Source organism: Kogia breviceps, chromosome 2 (genome assembly GCF_026419965.1).
Source record: "Kogia breviceps isolate mKogBre1 chromosome 2, mKogBre1 haplotype 1, whole genome shotgun sequence".
In the NCBI taxonomy this organism is placed as follows: Eukaryota; Metazoa; Chordata; class Mammalia; order Artiodactyla; family Physeteridae; genus Kogia; species Kogia breviceps.
The window spans coordinates 61,658,353-61,681,581 of NC_081311.1; the positions used below are offsets into that span (position 1 = coordinate 61,658,353).

At 39.0% G+C, this 23,229-nt stretch overlaps 2 protein-coding genes across 10 annotated transcripts in view; one reads left to right on the plus strand and one right to left on the minus strand.

The window, feature by feature from the left end:
- The window catches only part of ASCC1 (activating signal cointegrator 1 complex subunit 1), a 122,609-nt gene that overhangs the window by 15,674 nt on the left and 83,706 nt on the right, over positions 1 to 23,229 (plus strand). For 5 of the 9 annotated variants that reach the window (XM_067025424.1, XM_067025422.1, XM_067025423.1 and 2 more), the window contains 4 exons: positions 12,359 to 12,503; positions 13,655 to 13,754; positions 17,635 to 17,732; positions 22,343 to 22,521. In XM_067025424.1, the coding sequence (XP_066881525.1) occupies positions 12,392 to 12,503; positions 13,655 to 13,754; positions 17,635 to 17,732; positions 22,343 to 22,521 (489 nt within the window). In that variant the 5' untranslated portion in view covers positions 12,359 to 12,391. Of the gene's footprint in view, positions 1 to 10,620; positions 11,383 to 12,358; positions 12,504 to 13,654; positions 13,755 to 17,634; positions 17,733 to 22,342; positions 22,522 to 23,229 lie in introns of those variants that run through there. The other 4 variants (XM_059054242.2, XM_067025428.1, XM_059054241.2 and 1 more) reach the window with 3 other exon arrangements.
- Positions 89 to 11,241, minus strand: ANAPC16 (anaphase promoting complex subunit 16). The gene is made up of 4 exons (XM_067025429.1): positions 10,810 to 11,241; positions 7,526 to 7,694; positions 1,774 to 1,848; positions 89 to 1,039 (listed from the first exon to the last, which is right to left on the minus strand). The coding sequence occupies exons 2-4, from the start codon at positions 7,665 to 7,667 to the stop codon at positions 924 to 926; spliced, it is 333 nt and encodes a 110-aa protein (XP_066881530.1). The 5' UTR covers positions 7,668 to 7,694; positions 10,810 to 11,241; the 3' UTR covers positions 89 to 923.

Here is a 23,229-nt window from a genome sequence, read left to right on the forward strand (position 1 = left end):
TAGATTCCCTTCTTATAAAAAGTAATTTGACCTCTTTCCCCTATCCTAAATCCCTGAGGCTTTGAAAGGATAAAGAAAACAATTTGGAGCTCTTTCAAAGGATTTATTTGCTACAGAATTGCCTGAGCCCACCAACAAGATGAACTCAGGATTTCTGTGTTTAAAAGGATTTTGCTCACTGCTTTATTTTTAGCAGAACTTCAACATTCAAAAAGCAATTCTTTTTGCCAGCATTTGGCATGCCTAGAGGAGGTTAGAAAAAGATAGAATCTATAGAATTAGATGTCTAAAAATAGAAAATAAATCCCAAACATTAAAAAATTCCTAATTTGGACAGGTCCTGAGTTGAAATCACATTCATCTGCAAAAAGAACGGTTTTAGGTTAGAAATACTATATTTTATAACTCTAGATCCTGACCTCCGACTTGACTGGTGAGGATTCTAGGAACTGCATGAATTGACAGGAGGGATGCCATTCTGTTGGCCAATTCTGGCATGTGTCCTGGCTTGTGTAGTTTTATAAATCTCTCTTAAACCCAAACCTCCTTTGCGGAGCACAGGCTCTGGACCACGCAGGCTCAGCGGCCATGGCTCACGGGCCTAGCCGCTCTGCGGCATGTGGGATCTTCCCGGACCAGGGCACGAACCTGTGTCCCCTGCATCGTCAGGTGGACTCTCAACCACTGCACCACCAGGGAAGCCCTCAATACTTTTTTAAACAAATAAACAAAAAATTTCCTTGTATAAGATCACACATTTAAGTATTTGTTGCTTATGGATAGATAAAGAGAAACCAAGTATGGATGTGAATTAACAATTCAGTGATGGAGCTGTGAATCTCTGGATGGCTATGTAAGCTGTAAGAAAAGTTCCTCACTGGACCTGCACTTGCTGTGCCCCATAGGTGACTGTCCAGGCAAGGTCAACCTGAAGAGGGTGTGAACCCCAGCAGCTGCTCGATGGGTTTAAATCGCCACTCATCTGCCTCCAGCTCTTCTACCAGACCAGCTAGTTTTTCCATCCGAGCAACTTGCTGATCTGTAAAGAATCAAGGCAATAATATACCAACCACCAACATGATGACTGATTTTAAAATAATTTCTAAAAGGATTTCCCCCTAAAGATTCTAGCAATGGGGTCTTACCCTATGTTGGTCAGAAGACTTGATCTTAAAAAAAAAAAAAAAAAGAAAAAAAAGTAGTACTTATCCTCCATTCCATTTGTGTACTAAATTTGTGATTTGTATACTGAAAACCTCCTAGGGTTACAGGTAATTGCAGCTTTCCCCACCAACATTATGCTCTCTATGGAGAAATGGTCTGGTTTGGTGGGGGAACAGAGTTACCTGATACATAAATGAAGGCCTGGTGAGGGATGATGGAACAGAAAAGGTGCTACCAGGATCTTAAGAGTCCAGTTAGACCAAGAGGTATTACAGAAATACCCAAAGATGCAGATAATGATGGTAACCAATGGAGGACAACAGTAAAAGAAGGTTTCAGAAAGGAGAGGAAAAAGCAATACAAGCAGAGTAGGAAGCATTAACTCCCCTAGAAAACTAACCCCTTTGACTTCAACTTTAAGCCTCAATGTGGACATTATGTTCTGGATTAAGACTGTAGAATGTTCTTGTCTGCAAGTAATTTGGAAAGTCCACTTAAACAGCCTTGCTGAGTTTTTGTTACAGAGCACTCTGACCTTTCTAAGTCCCCCTCTCCCACCCCCTAATAAATTTATTCTCATAGTTAAGTACACAACACTCATGTGCTTACCATGTTTCACCTGTTTAAGCGTAGATGCCACTTGATAGCTGAAAACGGATTCACAGAGGAATCTCTCGGAACCATCTACAAAGGGAAGAGGAAAAGTTTTAATCTGCTCTAATCCATTTTAACCTAATGGTGCCTGATAAACCTAGTAAACATGTCCATTCTTTTCCCTGCTTTTACATTCGGGGTCTAGTTTTCAGTGTTTACAAAGAGGGCTTCTGTTTCACTTAGAATTAACATTGTTGTGTTATAAAAGCTACTCCTTCTATACCTAGAATATGAAAATAGTCTCTCCACTTGTTAAAAGAGTTTAAAAATAGTGTTAAAAAAACAAAAACAAGAGGGCTTCCCTGGTGGCGCAGTGGTTGAGAATCCGCCTGATGATGCAGGGGATACGGGTTCGTGCCCCGGTCCAGAGAGATCCCACGTGCCGCGGAGCGGCTAGGCCCGTGAGCCATGGCCGCTGAGCCTGCGCATCCGGAGCCTGTGCCCCGCAACGGGAGAGGCCACAACAGTGAGAGGCCCGCATACCACAAAAAAAAAAAAAAAAAAAAAAAAAAAAAAAAAAAAAACAAGAAACCCCAGTTTGATGTCCTGGTCAACATTTACCCCATCCTAACCTTACAATTTCTTAATGTTCTCCTATTGTGTATGTCAAGCAAACACTGACAGCGGACACATTTGGCCATGTGGCTCCCATGCTTTCAAAATACAAAGGTACACCAAAACTCGTAATCATTTTCATTCTAAAAAGTAAAGCTGAGGAAAAATAGCTATTGTTGATATTTTATATTTCAAATTACATCACTATGGCCATCACAAAACACTGCTGGGAAGCTTCATTCTGTAAATGCCAACTGTAACCTTGATTTTCCAACTGAATCAAAACACTGCAATTTGCATGGCCATAAGGGTATGGTGCAACTTCAGAACCTAGCATTGTACTGGTGCCAAGAATTGGCTACAAGAAGGTAGCTAACTCAGTCACCCCAGTATTTGAAAGATGATTGTGAAACATAAGCTAGTTCATGTTTTTCCTTGTCAGGCAAGGGCTGATACAGCAAAACATACTCCCAAAGACAAAGAACTCATGTAGGAAAATGTGACTTTTAAAGGGGTAGCTGAAACCATTCAGTGAAGGGATCTTATTGCAAAAATCCTAAAACAAATGGAGGGAGGGGACACAGCTGTCTTCTTTTAGGCGGTAGTTCATGTCAGCACTACTGGGTGTCACACACTCACTCATCAATCATGGGTTGGTGCGTCAGCCAGGTATTAAGTGACAACGAGATAGGACTAACACATCCTGGCTTCATGCTGAGTTTCACACAAGGCAGAGACCTTCTTTCAGAAGCTCATGGTAAGAAAAATAAGAAAAACTATAGATACTATATCCAAATAGCTTGAATATACAACCAAGAGGGCTTCTAATATTATCTTCAAAACTGATGCAAAAATAATATATATAATTATTTCCATACATATGTATGGAAATATGTATTGATATATACACATTGCATAATATTTCAAAATATAATAATTTCTTTCATATAGTGATGTAGACTTTGGGGAGAGTGTTATTCTTTAAATCCAACCTCTTTTCTAAATACTGTGCTACATGGGATAGGATCCTATTCCCTCCTTCTGCCCCATTCCTCTAGCTGAATGTAAGTCATTTGTGAGCATATCATCTAAATTGAGCAAAAAAATTTTTATTTTCAATTAACTAAATATTATACTGGCTGTCCAGTTTAAAGATCTAGGTAAGCTAATGATATTACTGAGTGTTTTAGATAAGGGCAATGGCCAGAAAATAACTATGAATCCCACTATGGGAGGAGGGACTGTGTGAACATTTGTCACTAATGATGCAATTTATTATGTCTCTTTTGTGTAAATATGCCAGCATTCATGCCCTTGCTTAAAGGATCAAATTATAATTTGTTTTATTTTAGGGAGAGCAAAGCATAGAGAATTAGAGCTCACTTCTCAGGTGGTTTGATCCTGAACTTTTGGATCTCATACAAGGCAGCGGGGATTCTGGCTGTTAGGACAAGGCCAAGATTTGTTTGGAAGCTCTTGCAAGTGCTACCTCCCGCTTACATTTAATCACAGGTGTTATTAGGATAAATGCTTAAATTATAACATTTGCATATTTCCCTTGGTAATGAACTTCAAAGCAAAAGGATGTAAGCTAATCTTTCAAAAAGGCACCTGCGTATCACTTTTCCACTCTATATGTCTATGGAACACACTTTTGCTGATTTGCAGCTATTAACCACAAAGTCTACTGCTTCTTAGCCACATCCTATTTGATGTGATATCTGTACCAATCTGAAGCCTGGAATTTCTCCAGAGGAGTCAGCCTGGCGCAATCTGTCTTCCATTTAGAAATTGAAATCAAACCCTTTGTAACACACCAAGTAGCAATACACCAGCTTTCCTCTTAAGGGACAAGTAAAGGTTATAAATGGTGAAAAGTTCAGTGAATTGTCCAAATTTAACACCATTGCCAACTCCAATAAATAGGATGCTAACAAATCCATTTAAAAGAATATTCCCTCACAGCAGGAAAACAGACAATGGCAGATAATTTATGCTTCAGTGGCCTACAATGTCACTAAAATTCAGCCACTTCTGGGCTGGAAGGCAGTCTCTAATTTGCTTACTAATAACTGGGTGAGGACAATCCTAGCCAAGGGCAGGGGAATGCTGAAAAGTCCTGTACAGTATACTGCTTATGTGAGATGACTGTTATCAGAGAGCAGGTACACAAAAAAGTTAATTCACAAGGTTAAGTACAGGTTATTTGGGTTTATTATCCTAGACTTCGGAGGACAAGATCAGATTAACCTGTTAAGATTATAGACAGCATTCAACCTTGATTCCTAATTGCTTTTGTTCCTTACTCTGAAGAGGCAACTATTCCTTCTCTATTTTCATACAGGCATATCTCAGAGATATTGTGGACTCGGTTCCAGACAACTGCAATAAAGCAAGTCACACTAATTTTTTGGTTTCCCATTGCATAGAAAAGTTATGTTTATACCATACTGTAGTCTATTAAGTGTGCAATAGCATTGTGTCTAAAAAAACAATGTACGTACCTTAATTAAAAAATACTTTATTGCTAAAAAATGCTAACCATCATTGAGCCTTCAGTGAACTGTAATTTTTCTGCTGATGGGGGGTTTGAATTATTGTGAGAATTACCAAAATGTGACACAGAGACACGAAGTAAGTGCTGTTGAAAAAAATGGCACCAACAGACTTCTTCAAGGCAAGGTTGCCACAAACCTTCAATTTGTAAAAAAAAAAAAAAACACAGTTTCTGCGAAGCCCAACAAAACAAGCTTTGCCTGTATTCGATTAAACTACCGTAAGAAAAATGGTCAGGTTCATGTGTGTTAGATTACTTGCATAATAGTATCACTTATAAACATGGTAGATGATGCTTCCAAACTAACATTCTTATTAACTCACATTTAAGGGTACTCTTTTCAATTTAACATTCTTCATTTGACCAGGATAGTTCAAGGACTACCATCTCTAAGTTTTCATAGTCTGTCCTTAAATGTAAGCAGCTTTAAAATGTAGGTGAAGCTTTAAACCCGAGGAAGAGAATCAAAACTGTGCACTGTGAATTTAAACTTAATTTAAATTCATTCTACAACAGAAAGGCAACACAGTCCCCCATGAAGCATAATGGGATGGAATAGAAGTGGACAGAACTATAACTTGTTAGAATATCAACATTTAGAGTAATTTTAGAAGCCTTTCTTTAGTGTCTCCAAGTAATCTGGTGTACACTGACAAAGAATGCTGATAGGTTTGAGACCAAGGAGGTACCTGTATTAAATTCCTCCTGTAGCTAGAATTTAAATGACTTCATTCTTAGGGTTCATTGTTAAAAGATGATTCCTCTTCTGCTGCTACAAAACTCATAGCAATTTAAGTTCCTCCAACTTCTGGTTTGTTTTGTGGGAAGCTTCCTTAATACCAGGTCTCTGCTGCATATAACTGAAGTCATAATTTATTTTTAGTGCCCAATATGGTAAACAAGGCACCAAATATTCGCTATCTCCAGACTCAGTCATGCTAGCTTGAGTATTCAGTTAACACAATTGAAGAAAACAAAAGGGCAAAGACAGAAGTACACACACCTCAGATGTATCACTGACTGTCTACTAATCATGACTTGAACCAATTCTAAAAAGCCTTATGGTTCCAGTCTTCCCGTGTTTTCCTGTCACAAATGATTCTTGTTTGTCCTGGCTTAATCCAAACCTCTGCTTTTTATTATACCTGATATAAATGCATAAAGATTACCCCAAAAAGCCAACTCTTAACTACAGTTTGTACCTTTCTCAGACATTTCCAGATTTTTAAATATACTTACTGTAATTTGCAATATTTAAAGCAAAAAAGATCAATATATAATTAAGCTCAGATGTGCTAGAATCAAGTAGATTTTGAATCCTTGATAGGTTCTTTGCTAATTTTTTTCAAGGTAAGATGAATAGTTTAACAGTTAAGGACTATTTTCATGAGAATCCCCTGGATGTCGGTCAAAATGGAGATTCCTGTGCGGTAACCTACACTAATTTGGAATCTCTAAGGTGAGCCAGAAAGGTACACTTTATTATTATTATTATTATTGCGGTACACGGGCCTCTCACTGTTGTGGCCTCTCCCGTTGCGGAGCACAGGCTCCGGATGCGCAGGCTCAGCAGCCATGGCTCACGGGCCTAGCCACTCCGCGGCATGTGGGATCTTCCCGGACCGGGGCACGAACCCATGTCCCCTGCATCGGCAGGCGGACTCTCAACCACTGCGCCACCAGGGAAATCCAAGAAAGGTACACCTTAAATAAGCTCTTCCAGTGATTTTTATGCTGCCTATTAAGAATTTATTGGTCAAGTTCCTAAAATGACATGAATCTGATAAATTCTAGGTACCAACGCTGTTTCATGCTTACAGCCTGTGCCCTGATCTTGGCCAGCCAGTTTGCAAACGTGTGGTGAATAAGATGGGGGATGATTTGATGCAAATCCAGCTCCAGTGCTAGAAAAACCACACAACACTGTCCTGCAGTGGGCCAGGAGAGTCATCTTCACATACAAGAGTAGTAAATTGGTTTTTATTTCCTCTCAGAATCTCTTAATCTATCTGTCGATGAATTATGTTAGAAAAAAATACATCAAACCTACCAACCAGGGGCTTCCCTGGTGGTGCAGTGGTTGAGAGTCCGCCTGCCAATGCACGGGACGTGGGTTCGTGCCCCGGTCCAGGAAGATCCCACATGCCGCGGAGCACCTGGGCCCGTGAGCCATGGCTGCTGAGCCTGTGCTCCGCAATGGGAGAGGGCACAGCGGTGAGAGGCCTGCGTACAGCAAAAAAAACAAAAAAAACCCTACCAACCATAGGGAAGCAGACTGGTGGCAAGATAAAGCAAACTGGAGCAGGAGGTCAATAGCATTCCTGGTTCCAGTGCTTTGTCCTTTCACATGGTCAAATTACTTTATCTATTCTGGGTCTAAATAACTCTAGATGACCTCCTTGATTTCCAAAGTCTTTTCTGATTCTAGAGAAAGATTTATGTTTTAAAGATATTATTTTGAAATGGGGACAAGAAATGAAATGTGGAGCTGAAATCAGGGCAAACTTGTCTCTAATCCACTTAATAGCTTCTGTACAATTAATATTCATAGCAGGTCTGAATCCAATTATTCAGCAAAAAGCAGCATGAGATCACCTTCTAACATCTCTCCAGCTCCTTTGGGGTAGGTGAAAAGGGCTTTCCGTGGTGGGGCAAGGTCTGAGACACTGAAACCAGATCCAGTGACAGAACTTCCACTGACCCCACCGGCTGAGGAGGATGATGAAGAGGCAGCCATTTCCTCTCTAGTAGAATTCTCACTGCACTACAGAGAAAGAAAAACAGCAATTGGCAAGTTTATGGAAGTGAGATTGACAACATTTCATTCTAGCTGCCATAAAAGCCAGCATACAGTTTAGTCAAGAATTAGCTCCAATTTTTTCTACCCTCTGTACTCCACAATCTTTTATTGATGCCTCAGGCCAAATTGTCACTCAGGATTTTAAGTGAAAATACGTTTATTCTTAGTTTTTCTACTCTAAACACTACTTCCTACCATAAGCAAACTGTTTATGTCACTTGGGATTGACTGTGGGTGATTTATGGGTTATGAAATGGGAATACGGCAGTGCCAAGGTAGCAATTTAACTGAGGAAATGAATTATATGAAGATAAAACAATCATGCCTCATAGGATAGTTTGTCTTGGACACATCCTGACCCAGCCAAACCAAGAAATTCACTTATAAAATTTTCCAAATAAAATTCCAGAATAACAGTGTGTTCTGTTCCCAAGGAAGGGGAATTGGTTAGGAAATACATATTGGCCCTTTCATTAAAAAAAAAAACCCAAAACAAAAAAACCCCACAACTTTTTCATTCAAATGTAATACCCAAATTGATCACTTGGTGGCGTCCCAAAACTGGAACAAAATATTAATAGTTCAGGAATGATCTTAGAATTCAAGGCCTATTAGGGATTAGAGGAGTGGTGAGTGTTTAATATTATGTCACATCAAAAAATCAAAAAGTCCAAATGTAAATGAGAAAAATCTGTACCGAATACACGACTCCTTAAAAAAGTTCAAAACAGAAGCTTATACTACACATTTACAAAATATTCTAAAAAGTTTATGTATTCTAAAAAGAATACTGTAGTCTTCCTGCAAACTCAAAACTACTATCATTCAATACAAAAAACAGGGCTTCCCTGGTGGCACAGTGATTAAGAATCCGACATGAGTTTGAGCCCTGGTCCAGGAAGATACCACATGCCATGGAGTAAGTAATTCCGTGCGCCACAACTACTGAGCCTGAGTTCTAGAACCCTTGAGCCACAACTACTGAGCCCACGTGCCACAACTACTGAAGCCCATGTGCCTAGAGTCCATGCTCCACAACAAGAGAAGCCACCGTGGTGAGAAGCCCACTCAACGTGACTACAGAAAGCCTGCGTGCAGCAACGAAGACCCAGTGCAGCCAAAAATAAAATAAATAAATTTTTTTTTTAAAGGTACAGGAATTAGAAGATATTAAAAAAAATACACAAAACAGCCAGGGTTAAAAAGTGGAGTGCAGAATTAGCACTAACTTTAACATAAATAAGCAGTTTTCTGCTGAGGTGGAAAGATACACCTAAGTAATTTCTAGCTTTAAAGATTTACGTTAAATTTTGCATGCTACCAGCAGGTGGAAACAGGAGTTAAAGTGAAACCAACAATAAACACTAGTTTGTAACTTCTCTATGAAGGCAGGCATTCTGATCACCAGAACCAAACATTATGCTTGGCGTACACTAAGTAGCTGCTGATTTAAATAAATGTTTGCTAAATGAGTTAAACATTTCACAGGAATCACAAGATTCCTGAAAGGTCATCTAATCCAATTCCCCCATTTTACAGATGACAAAACAAAACTGAGGTGTAGGGACTTTAAGCTTATTTGCCGTGCCATTTTTTAAGCAATGGCTTTATTGGCATGTCATGTGCTATGTGAGAGGTAAAATAGCATACTGGTTAAGAGCTCAGACTCTGAAGCCTCTTGGCCTAGGTTCATGTCCTGGTTTTTCTACTTAACTTGCTGTATGACTTTGGACAAATCACTTAACCTCTCTGCTTCTCAGTTGCCTCATCCCTAAAATGGGGATAATGACAGTACCTACACCAGAGGTGTCAGGAAGGTTAATACAACTAAAGCATTTGGAACAGTTATAGGCACAGTAAATACTTAATATTAGCTACCCAAAATCACTGATGGATATTTACTCCTGAATCTTTTTTTTTCCTTTGCAGATCCCAGTTTTTCATACTTATGTTTCAACACACTTACTCGTGGGAAAAGTCCTAATTCTTTCCATTTGAAATAGAGTGTCAATGTCAAATGACTCTTGGAGGAGAAAGGGCCTGCTCAGGAAGAGGGAAAATGCACTCCACACTTTCATTTTAAGGTTCAAGATCTTAGGAAGAACCCCTTTCTTAGGAAAAGGGGAAAGAGTTGTCTTTCTACCCTCAAAGGCTAGCACAGAACCTGGATCACAATGTTTCCTGAATGAATGATGAACAAATAACAGAACACAGAGCTAGCAGCTCAGCAAAGGTTATGCAGGGGATAGAGAAGCTTGGTGTCATGAGGGCTGGTCCATTCCCGTTTTCTTTTTCTTCCTTATTCTGCACATCTATTTACACAACTGTTTCTCCCATTAGGCTGCCAAGCCTAAGGTAGGTGCTCAGTAAAATACTGTTGAGTGTTTAAATACTGATGATGAAGTATTTGACCCTATCAAGGAAGTCAGAACTATTGGCAATAGAGATTCTTATAGGAGAACAATGCTATTTGGGGAGACACAGCATGGCTGTGTTCACAGTGATAAGATGATCAACACATTTACTTCATGTATGATAGGGATGACCTCGTATTCATAAACTACTTTCCTTCCTAGCAGATACAAGCTTATGTTCTTAAAAAGAATCCTTCCTTTTGAAAAAGTCTCCGTATCAAAAAGACGCTGAAGGAAGTACCCTGGTACAATGGCAAATTATTACAAGCAATCATTTAAACTCCATCATCAAGAAATTATTCCAAAGAGCTGGATTACCATTCAAAAAGATGCTGCAGCTAAAAACAGGTCGGGTGGAAAGAAAGGGGCAGAAGAGTGGAGGGGTCAGAATGCCAGCTGTTCCCAAGCTAACTCCAAGCCTCAACCCCCACCCCGGTCCCCAGGGGGCGACATCGGCGCCGCCCCACTGCGCAGGCGCCACCCTTCGGTCCGCATGCGCACTAGTCTGGTGCGGCCTGAGGAAATTTCCTCTTACACGCCCTCTGCGGCAGGCTCCTGTCTCTCCACCTACTTTCTCTATTTTACTAGCCCCTGCAGGTAGGATCCCATGGATCAACTCCCTTTCCACCAAGCTCCCGAGGGTCCCTGAGCCCTCGACCCCTTACCTCTACGGCTTTGGCACGTTCCTCTACAGCCCCGCCCCCAAGGCCAACCGGAGCTGTCGCGTTTACTGCGACGAGGGCGGCTGCGTGCTCGAGGCCGCGGCGTGCGCGTGCCCGTGCAGTGGTGGGCGTGGTTGGGGCGGAGAGGCGTTGGGAACGCGTTCTCGAAGAGGCCTTCCGGGTCTTTCGCCTGCTGTTTCTACGGAGGTTTTCCTTACCGCAGAGGAGCCAGTTTCTCTTCGCTCGCTTTGACGTACTCGTTTTATTTTGCTCGCTTTTATGATTCAGGGTTTCATCTTCCCCCACGACATTGCAGGCCTTCTCCTTTCCTCTCTCTCTCTTTCTCTCTCCAAACCACCGCGAAGCAGGGTGAAATTGCTTATTTTCCCGTCATTCCTAATGAGCAGTTTCGTAGCCCAGGGCCGTATAGGAAAGGCAGGTGAAGTGTTTCCTGTCTCTGAGACAACCCTGTCTCCCCCCAGAGCTCAGTCTGAGGCCCGACCTTAACATTAAAGTCTGTTTTTGTGGAGAGGTTTTTTTGTGTGTGTGAGAGGTCCTGGGAAATTGGGCACTAAGGTATAATGTCATTAAACTATTGCTAATTATGCCCCCTCTTCCGACAGTCAAGTCTGTTTACCTTTTATATTGTTATTTCTCAACACGAAATCTTCTCTTGGTTCTGTAAGCAAATTACCAATTAAATTACCAATTAAAGTGACTTACTGTCAGGTTGGATTGAGCATTAGTGTATTTAGTAAGGATTGATTTTTTTGGGGGGAACTCAAGTTATTTTGGACTTAAAGACCATCTAACATACGTGGTAGGAACACTGGTTAAACATAACCACAGCTAACCTGTAAGGAACCTTTGTTTCCTAAATTACTGATTCATTAAATGGTGACTGGAAACTTGGCTTCTCTGTGAGTGATGTACAGTTTTTGAGCAGTGACCTACGGAAATAGGATTCCTCCCCTCAGCAATGTGTTGGTTTAGAGAACCATGTTGGTTAAGTCATATTTTAACTTTGTTTTGATAGGCAACTGGATCTAATTGTTGGGTATATATTTCTAGCACCTCTAAAAGAATTTAGGGGATTTTTTTTGTCCTCCCCTTGAGGATAAGTGTTTTAAATATCCGTAATTCTCTTAAAGGTCGTGCTGAATAGTGAGGGTAAGACACTTTGCAAATGTTTAGATAAGCACAGAAGGTTGCATTTTACTCCCTTTAGGTTAAAGTAATGAAGAGATCTCTAGTCTCTCTTTCAAAGTCATGGATGGGCTCAGTATCTTTTAATCATTTTTGGGGGGAATGCTGAATAGCTTACAAATTACTATCTAGAGTGTGCCAGGAGTGGAGTAGTGTAGTGGAAAATGCAGCAATTGATTTAAAACAGCTTCTAGATAGGGGAAATCTAGTGGAAACAATGCTGCTTTTGCTTAGGATGTACTGATGCCCAATTATGTCCTTTTAGGCCTGCATAAAGATCCACATAATAGAGGTAGGGTTTTATTTATGATTGAAACAAAAGGTAAGGTGATCGTTTATTTTTCAGTATTCCACAGGTCTGTTGTTTGGAGAAAGTATCATGGAAGTTCTGCGTCCACAGCTTATAAGAATTGGTGGACGGATTTACAGGAAGAATCCCATCCAAGAGCAGACTTATCAACATGAAGATGAAGATGATGACTGTTATCAAGGTAATCCTGGTTGATCTTTGGTCAGATTAGAAGTAAAATATTCTCCGTATTGTAGAAGCAATTCTCTGTTTCAGTGTATTTCTGTGTGAGCACTGAAATTTGAGATGTTTGGCCTCTCATATCTCCCTTTGTGTTGATGTCTAAGGGGACAGATGAGTGAGTTTGATGAGGTGTTCTCAGTTCATACATCAGGTTGTGTCTCAGCTTTGTGCAGAGGCTTAAATGTAATATGGGGTAATTTTAGTTAACTATTAATATTAACCATTAATCTATGGCAAAATGAAGTTCTTTTATCTGTAAAACTATGAAGTAATTTCTATAAATTATTGAAATAAATGAACATGTGCCCAGTGTTAGCTGTTGTTATTGTTGTGTTGTAATTTTTCTTTTCTTCTTTGCAGTCATATACAGGCAGTTTCAAATACACAACCAACATTATTACTATTTAAAATAGGGATAATTTTTAAGAAGTAAACTAAACCATTGAGATGGGCAATATTTTCAGGCTGATTAACTTGGACTTGGGTTTAAATGTACAAATAGGGCCTTTCAGGTTCTCTGCTTCCTTTTCCTTTTGGTTTGTAAGCTTTTCCATTAGGCCCTAAGCCTTGGGGAATAGTCTTCCCCTTGGTCCTCCCCACTGTTTGCCTTTTGCCTTGGGACCTTGAGCACCTTTATTTCACCCTCCTCCTTTCTCTTTGTCTTGGCTGTAAGTTCTCCAGAATCACTCCTACCTCATTCACTGAAGTGATTTTGTGTTTTAATACTAAAAACCACGGAGTTGTACATTTTAAGCGGATGGATTTAATGTTACATGAAACACATCTCCAAAAGAAAAAACAGTACAAAAAATTTTACTGTCTTAGCTTTCTGGGAGAAAACAGTTAAATAGTGGTATGTAAATACTCCTTTTCCATGGTTCCAAGATTGGAAGATTTTAAAATAGTCATGTGGTTTTTATTCTTTATTTTTATTCTAAGAGCAGGTCAGAAGGAATATCACAGCAGTGTTCTGTAGTGTAAAGTGTATGGCTGTTTTTTTTGTGTGTGTATTGCTTTTTTTAAACCGAGAGTGGTTGGACAGCTGGGGAGAAAGCAGACTGTTGTCCATAGAGCAGCAGCTCTGAGCAAGATGTTACCATTTCTGTACAGGTCTCGTGGAGTGTGCAGAAGAGTCCTGTGAAGCCTATGAGGTGGTGCAGACCCCGCAAGGTTTCCGGTGTACTGTGAAGGCCCCCAGCCTGCTCTACAAGTGAGTGAGGCCCCCGGCAGCTTCATGGGAAGGCATTTCTAGGAAACATAGCAGGAAGTGGATTCTTCTCTTTTCCACACTTATTGCAATGCTTGATTGCTAGGGATAAAATGGTTTAGTGTTTAATGTCCTAGAATTTCTAAGGACTGATTGTAGATCAGTTTCATCATTTCACATGTATCGCTAAGTCCTGTTGATTTTGCTTCTTAAATATCTTTTGAATCCACTTATCTCTTTCTTTACAGCCACCCTGCTGCCTCATCTGTGAATTACTTCAAGTAGCCTACTTACTGGTCTCTCCACATTGATTCTTGCTCTCTCTTCCAGTCAGTTCTTCACATTGAGGGTGGAATGATCTTTTTAAAAGGCACACCTGATTATTTTACTACCTTTGCTTGAAATTCGTTAACATCCTTCCTCTGAAGACGGAATTCTCTTACATTAGAGCAGTGGCCAAAATCTTGAACATGAGTTAGCCAGCCTTGATTTTTCAGTCTCAGTTCACACCACTGTTTCCCTGGCTTCGCACTTAAGCTTAACTGGTTTTCTTCAGTTCTTCTCATGTGCCGTGTTCCTTCCTGCCTTTGAGCCTTGGCATATGCTGTTCCCTTTGCCTTTTAATCTCTCCTGTTCCTTAGCTGGTTTTATTCTCCTTCCTTAGGGAAGCTTGCTTTGACACCGACATCCCCACCACCACATTGATGACCCTACTATATGTTTTCATAACACCCTCTACTTTTCCTTTGTAGCATTCCTCAATCTTATGTTTATATTTATTTGTGTGCTATTTGATATTTTTCCCGCTAGATGGGAAGCTTCTTGAAGGTAGGAATGTGTCCTGTTATTCTCCAATGCTTGTCAAATACTGATATGCTTTTTCCAGAGTTATCATTATATGTAAATTGCTTGGAAGCTTTGCCATCACTTTAGTCTGTGCTTGCTTGCTTGCGTGAGGGACCACATTCTGTCTCTTACTAACCACTAATACAGTTAGCTTATGTGGCTGACTGGCTTCTTTTGGGCTTCTGCCTCTGGAGATAGGCTGGTCTGGGAAGTCATAGATTTTTTTTCTGTGTTGTACCAGATGAATAAAGTCTGTCCTTGATCCTCTATGAGAGGAGACCTACAAATATGGAATCATATACCTTTAAGCTCCAAGAGGCAAGTAGTTTCATTTTTGTCAAACTTGAGAATCTCCTGAAACACCTATTAAGGATGAAATTCTTATGAATGTGGCTGAATGCGAAACCAAATGTTAATCCTGACAGCTCACTTTCCTCTCAGGTTCTGGTGACATTTTCTTCTAAGAAACATGATTTTAGAAAGTTGTGGCTCAGGTTCCTGATAAAGTCAATGCAACATGTCTTCCTTAATGTATATATTTGCTACTGCTAAGGTGTGTAAAGATTCCTAAAATACCTGATTCTAACTTGATGACCTTTTGAATTCTATATATTCTAAGTACTCATTTTGTTCCAGATGACTTGCAATTTAGATTAGGTATTGGTTCTGCTAAATCCTAATTAATAGACAATATTTACTAGGAAGACTCCTTCCTCCCTCCCTCCCTTCCTGTCTTATTGAGAAATAATTGTCATACAAGGAAGATTTCTTTCTTCTGAAACATTTATGTAAGGTTATTTGCATCAAGGAAGAGATTACTTGACCAAACTAATTTATAGTCAAAGCCTAATGGTGATACATGTGTCCACGGACTGGATCTAATACTGTGGTTCTCAACCTCAAGTGCACATTTAAAGCTCCTGAGGAGCTTTAAAAATTCCTGATACCTAGGTGCACCCCAGACCAGTTGAGTCCAAATCTCTGGGAGCTGAACCCAGGCATCATTAGTTTTTGTAGCCCCCCAGGTGATTCCAGTGTGTAGCCAAGATTGAGAACCACTTGATCTGGCAAGAATTTCCACTTACATATTCAGTGAAGGAGTCACCCTTTCACTGCGTATCTGTTTTATTGTAGTGAGTGTTTTAGACTTTCCATGTAAACTTCTTTCGGGTCTGGTACTCTTAACTGGAAGGATGCCATCATGGGCTTAATGAGGATGGCCTGGGCTGTACTGAGCTATTTGTCAGTCACTAGGAAGCCCTTTTATATATGATCACATTTAATCCTTAAAACAACCTTATGTTACTTAAGTATTATTCACTCCATTTTTATAAGTGAGGAAGTAGGCTTAGAGTGGTTAAATGACTTGCCCAAGGTTTGATTCTAAAGCGTCTTTAACCTCAACCACTTCCCTAAGGTGCCTGGACTATTAATAACACTTCGAGCCAACTACTTTATGGTAAATTTGTCAACTAGCCATGTGCTAACAAACAGGAGCCTGGTTGAAAGCTCCCCTTGTTGATAAGGCCTGGAAAGACAAAGGCCTGGTGGAGTTGGTGCTGCACAATCCCTAGCCCAACACAGAGAAAAACCACATGGAAATTGTGGAGTTCTCATCTTCTTCTAAGCATCTTGTTTTATAAAAAACTGGCTTACTACAGTAGATCTTAATGGAAGTAACCGGGCTTGGTTATCCCCATGTAAAAAACAAATGCAGAGTTTTAGACATAGTCACCCGTGCTCTTGGATACTGTAATTGAAATAATAGACGCTGAAATACTGTTGATGAAGAAGTTTTATCTCTTAACTTTATGGTCTTGTGATGGTCTCTTAGTGCTTTATAGACTCTGAAACTTTTCTCCTGGGATCCGGTAGTCTCATTTGCTTTAACACATCTAATTACTGTGGGTTTCAGAAGATAATCTTGGATTGTCAGAATTATTTATGCTAGGAGGCCCAGGCAAGTAATGCAAATGAGCCAGCAGATGATTGAGGAGCAGTCAATGAAAGACAGTAGGGAGGGACAGGGTTTGTGATGAGCTCATGTTCCATTTTTAGGAACAAGCTCCCGTTCCAGCCTATTTTTGCCATGAGTAGTCAGATCTCCCAATTTTTCAAAAGAACCTAGAAATCTATATTTTAAGGTAAAATTTCCCAATTTTTAGGTGAACTCTCCCAAACAAAACATGGCTATGTGTTTGAATTCAACCTGAGGATTACCTCTTTACTCTCTGCTTGAATCTGTCCTGACTGGTGAACCCTGCTCTTTGCTAAGCTCTTTACCTTTATTTAATTAATCAAGGATAATTCCCTTAGGATGAACTCATAATGTAGTTAATTTGCTCTCTAAGAGAACAAGGTTTTCCTCCTTCAAACTGTAGACCCATTCAAGTGCCCTGTGAGACTGTGCCAGCTTTCCTTTCACTGAACTGCAGACCCAGATTTTGAATATAGTTTTTTTTGTTTTATGTATTTATTTATTTATTTTTGGCTGCGGTAGGTCTTCGTTGATGCACGCGGGCTTTCTCTAGTTGTGGCTCACGGGGGCTACTTTTCATTGTGGTGGCTTCTCTTGTTGCGGAGCATGGGCTCTGGGCACATGGGCTTCAGTAGTTGTGGCTCGCGGGCTCTAGAGCTCAGGCTCAATAGTTGTGGTGCACGGGCTTAGTTGCTCCACAGCATGTGGGATCTTCCTGGACCAGGGCTCAAACCTGTGTCCCCTGCATTGGCAGGCGGATTCTTAACCACTGCACCACCAGGGAAGTCCCTGAATATAGTTTTGAGAAGCAAGCAGGCATTGAGCATAGTTATTCTTTCTATGTGGTTGAATTGGCTGTAGGATATCATTTTGCCAATGAGTGTAATGCAGTATGTTCTATAAAGCTGTATGATTTGTAATTTCCCCTACAGATACTGAGTTTTTACTGAAGCACTTTTCTATGAGGGAGTGTCTCTGGCCACGTATGATTTAAACATGATGGAGTTGTTTATTCTTGTACATTTTGATTTATGTTAATTAATTTTCTTTATATTATAGGCATATTGTTGGAAAGAGGGGCGACACTAGGAAGAAACTAGAAGTGGAGACCAAAACTTCCATAAGCATTCCTAAACCTGGACAAGAAGGAGAAATTGGTGAGACCCAATATATATATTATATTCGGAATCACTTGGGTGTGTGTATGGAATAATGTGACCCAATTGAGGTGTTTGGTGACTATATTCTTTATGTGGTTCTGTAGCTATTGGCCTTTTTATATCAGTGTCAGTCTCCCAAATGAAGAAAGATGTAGTCATACAACCTTATCTTGATTGAGTACCTGGGCCTTAATTTTGTACTTCACCATGCACTGATGGAATAAAGCTTCCAGATTTTGTTGTGGACGAGGAGATTTCTTTCATGCTTCAGTAGCTTGAAATGAAGTTGTGAATTATTTCAGGTTAGAATTAGAGAAAGCCAGTGAGATCAACAAATTCGAAATAAAGTTCAGACCTTTCCATATTGTTCTCTTGTTTTTATCTTGCTTTGTAGACTAGGAAGGAAATTGTAAGAGTGGTAATTAAAACAACAGCCTGATTCAAATAACTGGTCAGGTGAGGAAAAGTAGTTTAGCAATAGAAATCACGTCAGAAAGTGTCTGTACTAAAGCAACAATGTGAACCAAGGGCATAGGCTTGTGTTGTAAAGTGGCTTTGAGTGAGAGGCACTGGGGGGACAGAATTTTTAAAAACTCATCCTAAAGCAGTAGGACTTCTTCAATGTTGAATAAGTGCAGCAGCCTCCAATAATCCATTTTCCATAATCACTCATAGGTTGTATTAAGTTTTAGGAGAAAAAGATAATAAGTACTGTTTTCATTTTGTGCTGTGTAAGAATAATCACTGTGGCAGATAAGTAGCAGTTGACTTTAGAGCAGTGCTGTCCAGGAGAACTTTCTGTGATTGTGAAAATGTTGTGTATCTGCACTGTCCAGTGCAGGAGTCACTAGCCACATGGGACTGTGATTACTTGAAATGTGGCTAGTGTGACTGAGGAACTGAATTTTAAATACTACTTCATTCTAATTCATTTAACTTTTAATTTAACTAGCTACGTGTGGGCTCCTGTTTTGGACAATGAAGTGCTAGAATTTTCCCCAGCTCCTTGGTAACTTCAGCAACTTTAGCTTTAGGACTTTAATGACATTTTTGAAGGACTCTCACTGAAATAAATATTTAGAATTACAGTTAAAAATCTTGGGTTTTTCCTTAAGTGTTAAAGTTCAAGTTACAAATATTGAAGTAATTTTATTAATTGCATTAAAGCCTATTTCTTTTTATTTCCTGATTAAAAAATTAATACATGCTTTCAAAAACAAAAACTTGTAGCAATTATATATAAAGTATAAAGGGAAATCTCTTGTGTTATGAACCTCAGCCATAATTGCTGTTACTAGTTGAATCGGTTCCCCATTTTTTCTATGCATATAGCAACAGATGGATAATAATTTTTATTTTGGTAAAAATTATAACATGCTATAAATGTAGAGACCTTAGCCATTTTAAGATACTGGAGTCATTCCAAAACTTACCCAGAAAAAGGTTAGACAGGTTGTTAAGATTCCATTTTGACTTAGAAAGCACAAATATTTAAGTGTGAAAAATAAGTGTGTCTAATCATTAAAAGTAAGAATTTAGTGGAACTAATTTAACTGAAAAACAAGAGGATAAACTGGCTTATTGGACTTGTAGGGAAGTAAGGTATATAGAAAAATCAAATTTATTGCTTACAGTAAATTGGGTTGTGATGTGAAATCACGACAGCAGGTGCATTGGTGTGGTATATGCTGTAATTAGTTATTTTCTTTTGCCTCTCCTAAATTAGAGAAACTAGAGAAAAAATGATCTAGTAGGTTTTAATTTGTCCTCTAGATAAGGATCTGGTCTAGTCTGTTTTGAAGTCTCAGGCAATGGGATGTATGAAGATGCTTTTAAAATGTTGTTGTCATTGTAGTTAGGCAATGGTTTTTTTAAAGTTTCACATCAATGCCTTTAATTGTTTTCTTCCTCTGTATCCCTTATTGTAGTCTTTAGACCCATGCCATGTAAATTCTGGTCCTCTCAGATATAATATCCTAATATTTTAGAATATTTCTAACCTCATCATATTTGCTTTTTAGTAATTGTTTGCTCAACTTTGAATCTTTTTCTGGAAATCAGCCTGAGCACCTTTGAAGTGCCCTTTCCAGTTTTCTATGTTAAAAAAATGAAAATGTCTTATTAGTCTTATTCTCTACTGAACCACCTTCTTAATGGAAAATAATAGATTAAGTATATCGTACTAAATTTTTACAGAAGTAAAACATAAACATGAATTTTAAGCTTCCATCCCCTCCATCCCTTTTCCTTTTATTTTCTTACCATATTTTGTCTCTTGCAGAAATAATTTTAATTTCTACTTTCCTTTAATTTTGTCCCAGTTTACCACTGAATCCTCCTTTGTCAGTATTTCTATAGCACATTATTTGAATGCCTGCTAGGATACTTCCCTTCACTGGGCGTCTGAGTCTTTTGGATTCTCAAAGTATCCTATTTGAAAATATAAATAATGTCATTAGAAAATATCATATCTCAGCTTCTTACATTTTTTGGTTATTACTTATGTCAATTTTTTACTTAGGCAAACAGTTTTTAGGCTTTCTGTTAATTAATTCATAATTTACTTCGTTTCTTAGAAATTTCCATCTTGTTTCTCTACAACAAAATGAGTATGATAATTTCATTCTTATTAAGAAATAGATAGGTTGTTCTTTAGAAAGTTTCAGATGCTTTAATGGGAAGTATTAAAGAAGTAATTCCATTTGTTTGTCCTAACTTCTGCAGTTGCTTGGAAGGAACAAGATTTGTGGTCTTGAAAGTACATAGTACATTTTGCTATTATTAGAGTTAATACTTCAATATTTTATATTCAGAAGTCTGTCCTTTCCTCTTAAATAAATAGTCTGTTAAAATGCCAGTTTTGTTCATTGTTCCTATCTTCTGCACCTTTCCTTAGTTTCTGTTTTGGACCAAGCACTGCCAGTTCTGGAACCTAGAAGTTTAATCTCTGCTTAAACAGAGGTTGTATAATCCCTAAATGATTTTTTTTCTTTGCAGACAGTGGTGTTAAGGCTTTGTGGCTTTCCCCCCTATTTTTGTTTACATATGTGTAAAGACAGCCCAGACCAAAGAAGACCAAATTATACCAAGGCATGGAAATTTGATATTCATACATATAATACAGATATAGATAAAACTTTTACTTTAACCTTATATTTTCATACAGTTAGGGTAGGATTGTATATACTGTAGTAGACTCTCTTCTGCTCTTTTACTATAGTGAATCACTAAAAATTCTGCCACAGTATTTTTTAAAATTGAGGTAAAATTTATGTGACAGAAAGCTCCACTCTTTTTGTTCTTAATTTTTTATTGTTATTTGAATTTCTGTGTGATATATTGTTCTTTTTTTAAATGGTAGAATATACACAACATAAAATTTACCATTTAGACCACTTTAAAGTGTTGAATTCAGTGGCATTTAGTATATTTACAGTGTTGTGCAACCTTCACCACTGTCTAGTTCCAGAACATTTTATCACCCAAAAAGGAAACCCCATACCCGTTAAGCAATCACTCCCCATTCCCCACTACTCCCCAGCTCTTGGCTACCACTAATCTGCTTTCTGACTCTCTGAATTTGCCTGTTTAGGTGTTTACTATATGTGGAAACATACAATACATGGCCTTTGTGTCTGACATCTTTAACTTAGCGTAATATTTTCAGGATTGATCCATGTTTTTGCATGTATCAGTACTTCACTCCTTTTTTTGGCTGAGTAGTATTTCAGTGTATGGAAATACCACGTTTTATTTATTCTTTATTGGTTAATGGACATTTCTGTTTTTCCACCTTTTGGCTCTTGTGAACAGAGCTGCCATGAACATTTGTACAGGTTTTTAAAATTAATTAATTAATTTATTTTTGGCTGCATTGTGTCTCCATTGCTGTGCACGGGCTTTCTCTAGTTGCAGTGAGTGGGGGCTACTCTTCATTGAGGTTTGCAGGCTTCTCATGGCAGTGGCTTCTCATTGCAGAGCATGGTCTCTAGGCGCACAGGCTTCAGTAGTTGCAGCACGCAGGCTCAGTAGTTGTGGTTTAAGGGCTCTAGAGCACAGGCTTAGTAGTTTGACGCACAGGCTTAGTTGTTCTGTGGCATGTGGGATCTTCCGGAACCAGGGCTCGAACCCATGGCCCCTGCATTGGCAGACGGATTCTTAACTGCGCCACCAGGGAAGTCCCTGTACAGGTTTTTTCTTTGAACATCTATTTTTATTTCCTTTGAGTTTCCATCTAGGAGTGAATTCCTGTGTCACATGGTCTTTTTCTATGTACCTTTTCAAAGAACTGCCAAACTTTTCCATAGCAGCTGTACCATTTTATATTAATACCAGCAAGGTATGAGGGATTGCTTGTAGCTTTTGAACTCATTTCTCTGCTTCATCAGGTGGTCTTAAGGTTATTCTGTTTTTAAACCTCATTCTGCTTAGACTGAATTCATTAACAGCTTTCTTACCCTTGGTACTATGCCCTGTTCAGAATTATGTACACATTCATGACAATTTTATTCCCCAGAGATGACAGTTTCAAGAGGTCACCTATTTTACAACCATTTGATGGTCCTTGAGCATTTTAATCTTTTCCTTTTTTTTTTTTTTGCTTACAGTAATCACTGGCCAGCATCGAAGTGGTGTAATTTCAGCCCGAACTCGGATTGATGTTCTTTTGCTCACTTTTAGAAGAAAACAGCCCTTCACTCACTTCCTTGCCTTTTTCCTCAATGAAGCTGAGGTTCAGGAGCGATTTCTGAAGTTCCAGGAGGAAGTACTGGAGAAGTGCTCCATGGTAAGCAGCAAACAGAACAAAACAAAAAGTTAAAGAAAAAATATAAAGAAGAGTACAAAAATGACTCATAATTCAAACAGTAGAAAGGTACAAGTCTCTTCTCCCACTGAAAAAGGGAACCATTTCTAGTGGTTTAATTCTGAACTGCAAAAAATGTATAGACATATCAGCACATAAGTTTCTACGTTACAGAAATATCCTTTAAAGGATGTTGAAGACACAAAAGGATCATCCTAATATCCACACTATTCTGCACTTTGTGGGTGTATTTTTATGCATTTTAACACGTGTATAGATTTCTGTAGCCACCTACCACAATCAGGATACAGAACAGCTCTACTCCCCCCCAAAACTTCCTCATGTTGTCTCTTACAGTCACCTCTTCCTCACCCCATACTTTGGCAATCACTGATCTCTTCTTGGTTACTATAGTGTTGTCTTCCTGAGAATGTCATATAAGTGGAATCATACAGTATGTAACCTTTTGAGATTGGTTTTGGCTTTCAGATTCATCCAAGTTGTGGTATGTTTCACTAGTTTGTCCTCTCTCATGAATTTGTTTCCAGTTTTTGGCAGTTATGAATAGAACTACTATAAGCATCTGTGTACAGGTTTTTATGTGAACATAGTTTTCATTTCTTTAAAGTAAATATCCAGGAGTGGGATTGCTGGGATATATGGTAGGTATATGTTTAACTTCATAAGAAA

Bases quoted from the DNA above. Each gene is read 5' to 3' on its own strand.
- ANAPC16 (XM_067025429.1), bottom strand. From the start codon at position 7,667: ATGGCTGCCTCTTCATCATCCTCCTCAGCCGGTGGGGTCAGTGGAAGT. The intron at 1,849-7,525 runs GTGATCTCATGC...TTCCCTTTGTAG, and splicing joins AGCTGGAGAGATGTTAGAAG to ATGGTTCCGAGAGATTCCTC. The intron at 1,040-1,773 runs GTAAGCACATGA...GATTCTTTACAG, and splicing joins GCTTAAACAGGTGAAACATG to ATCAGCAAGTTGCTCGGATG.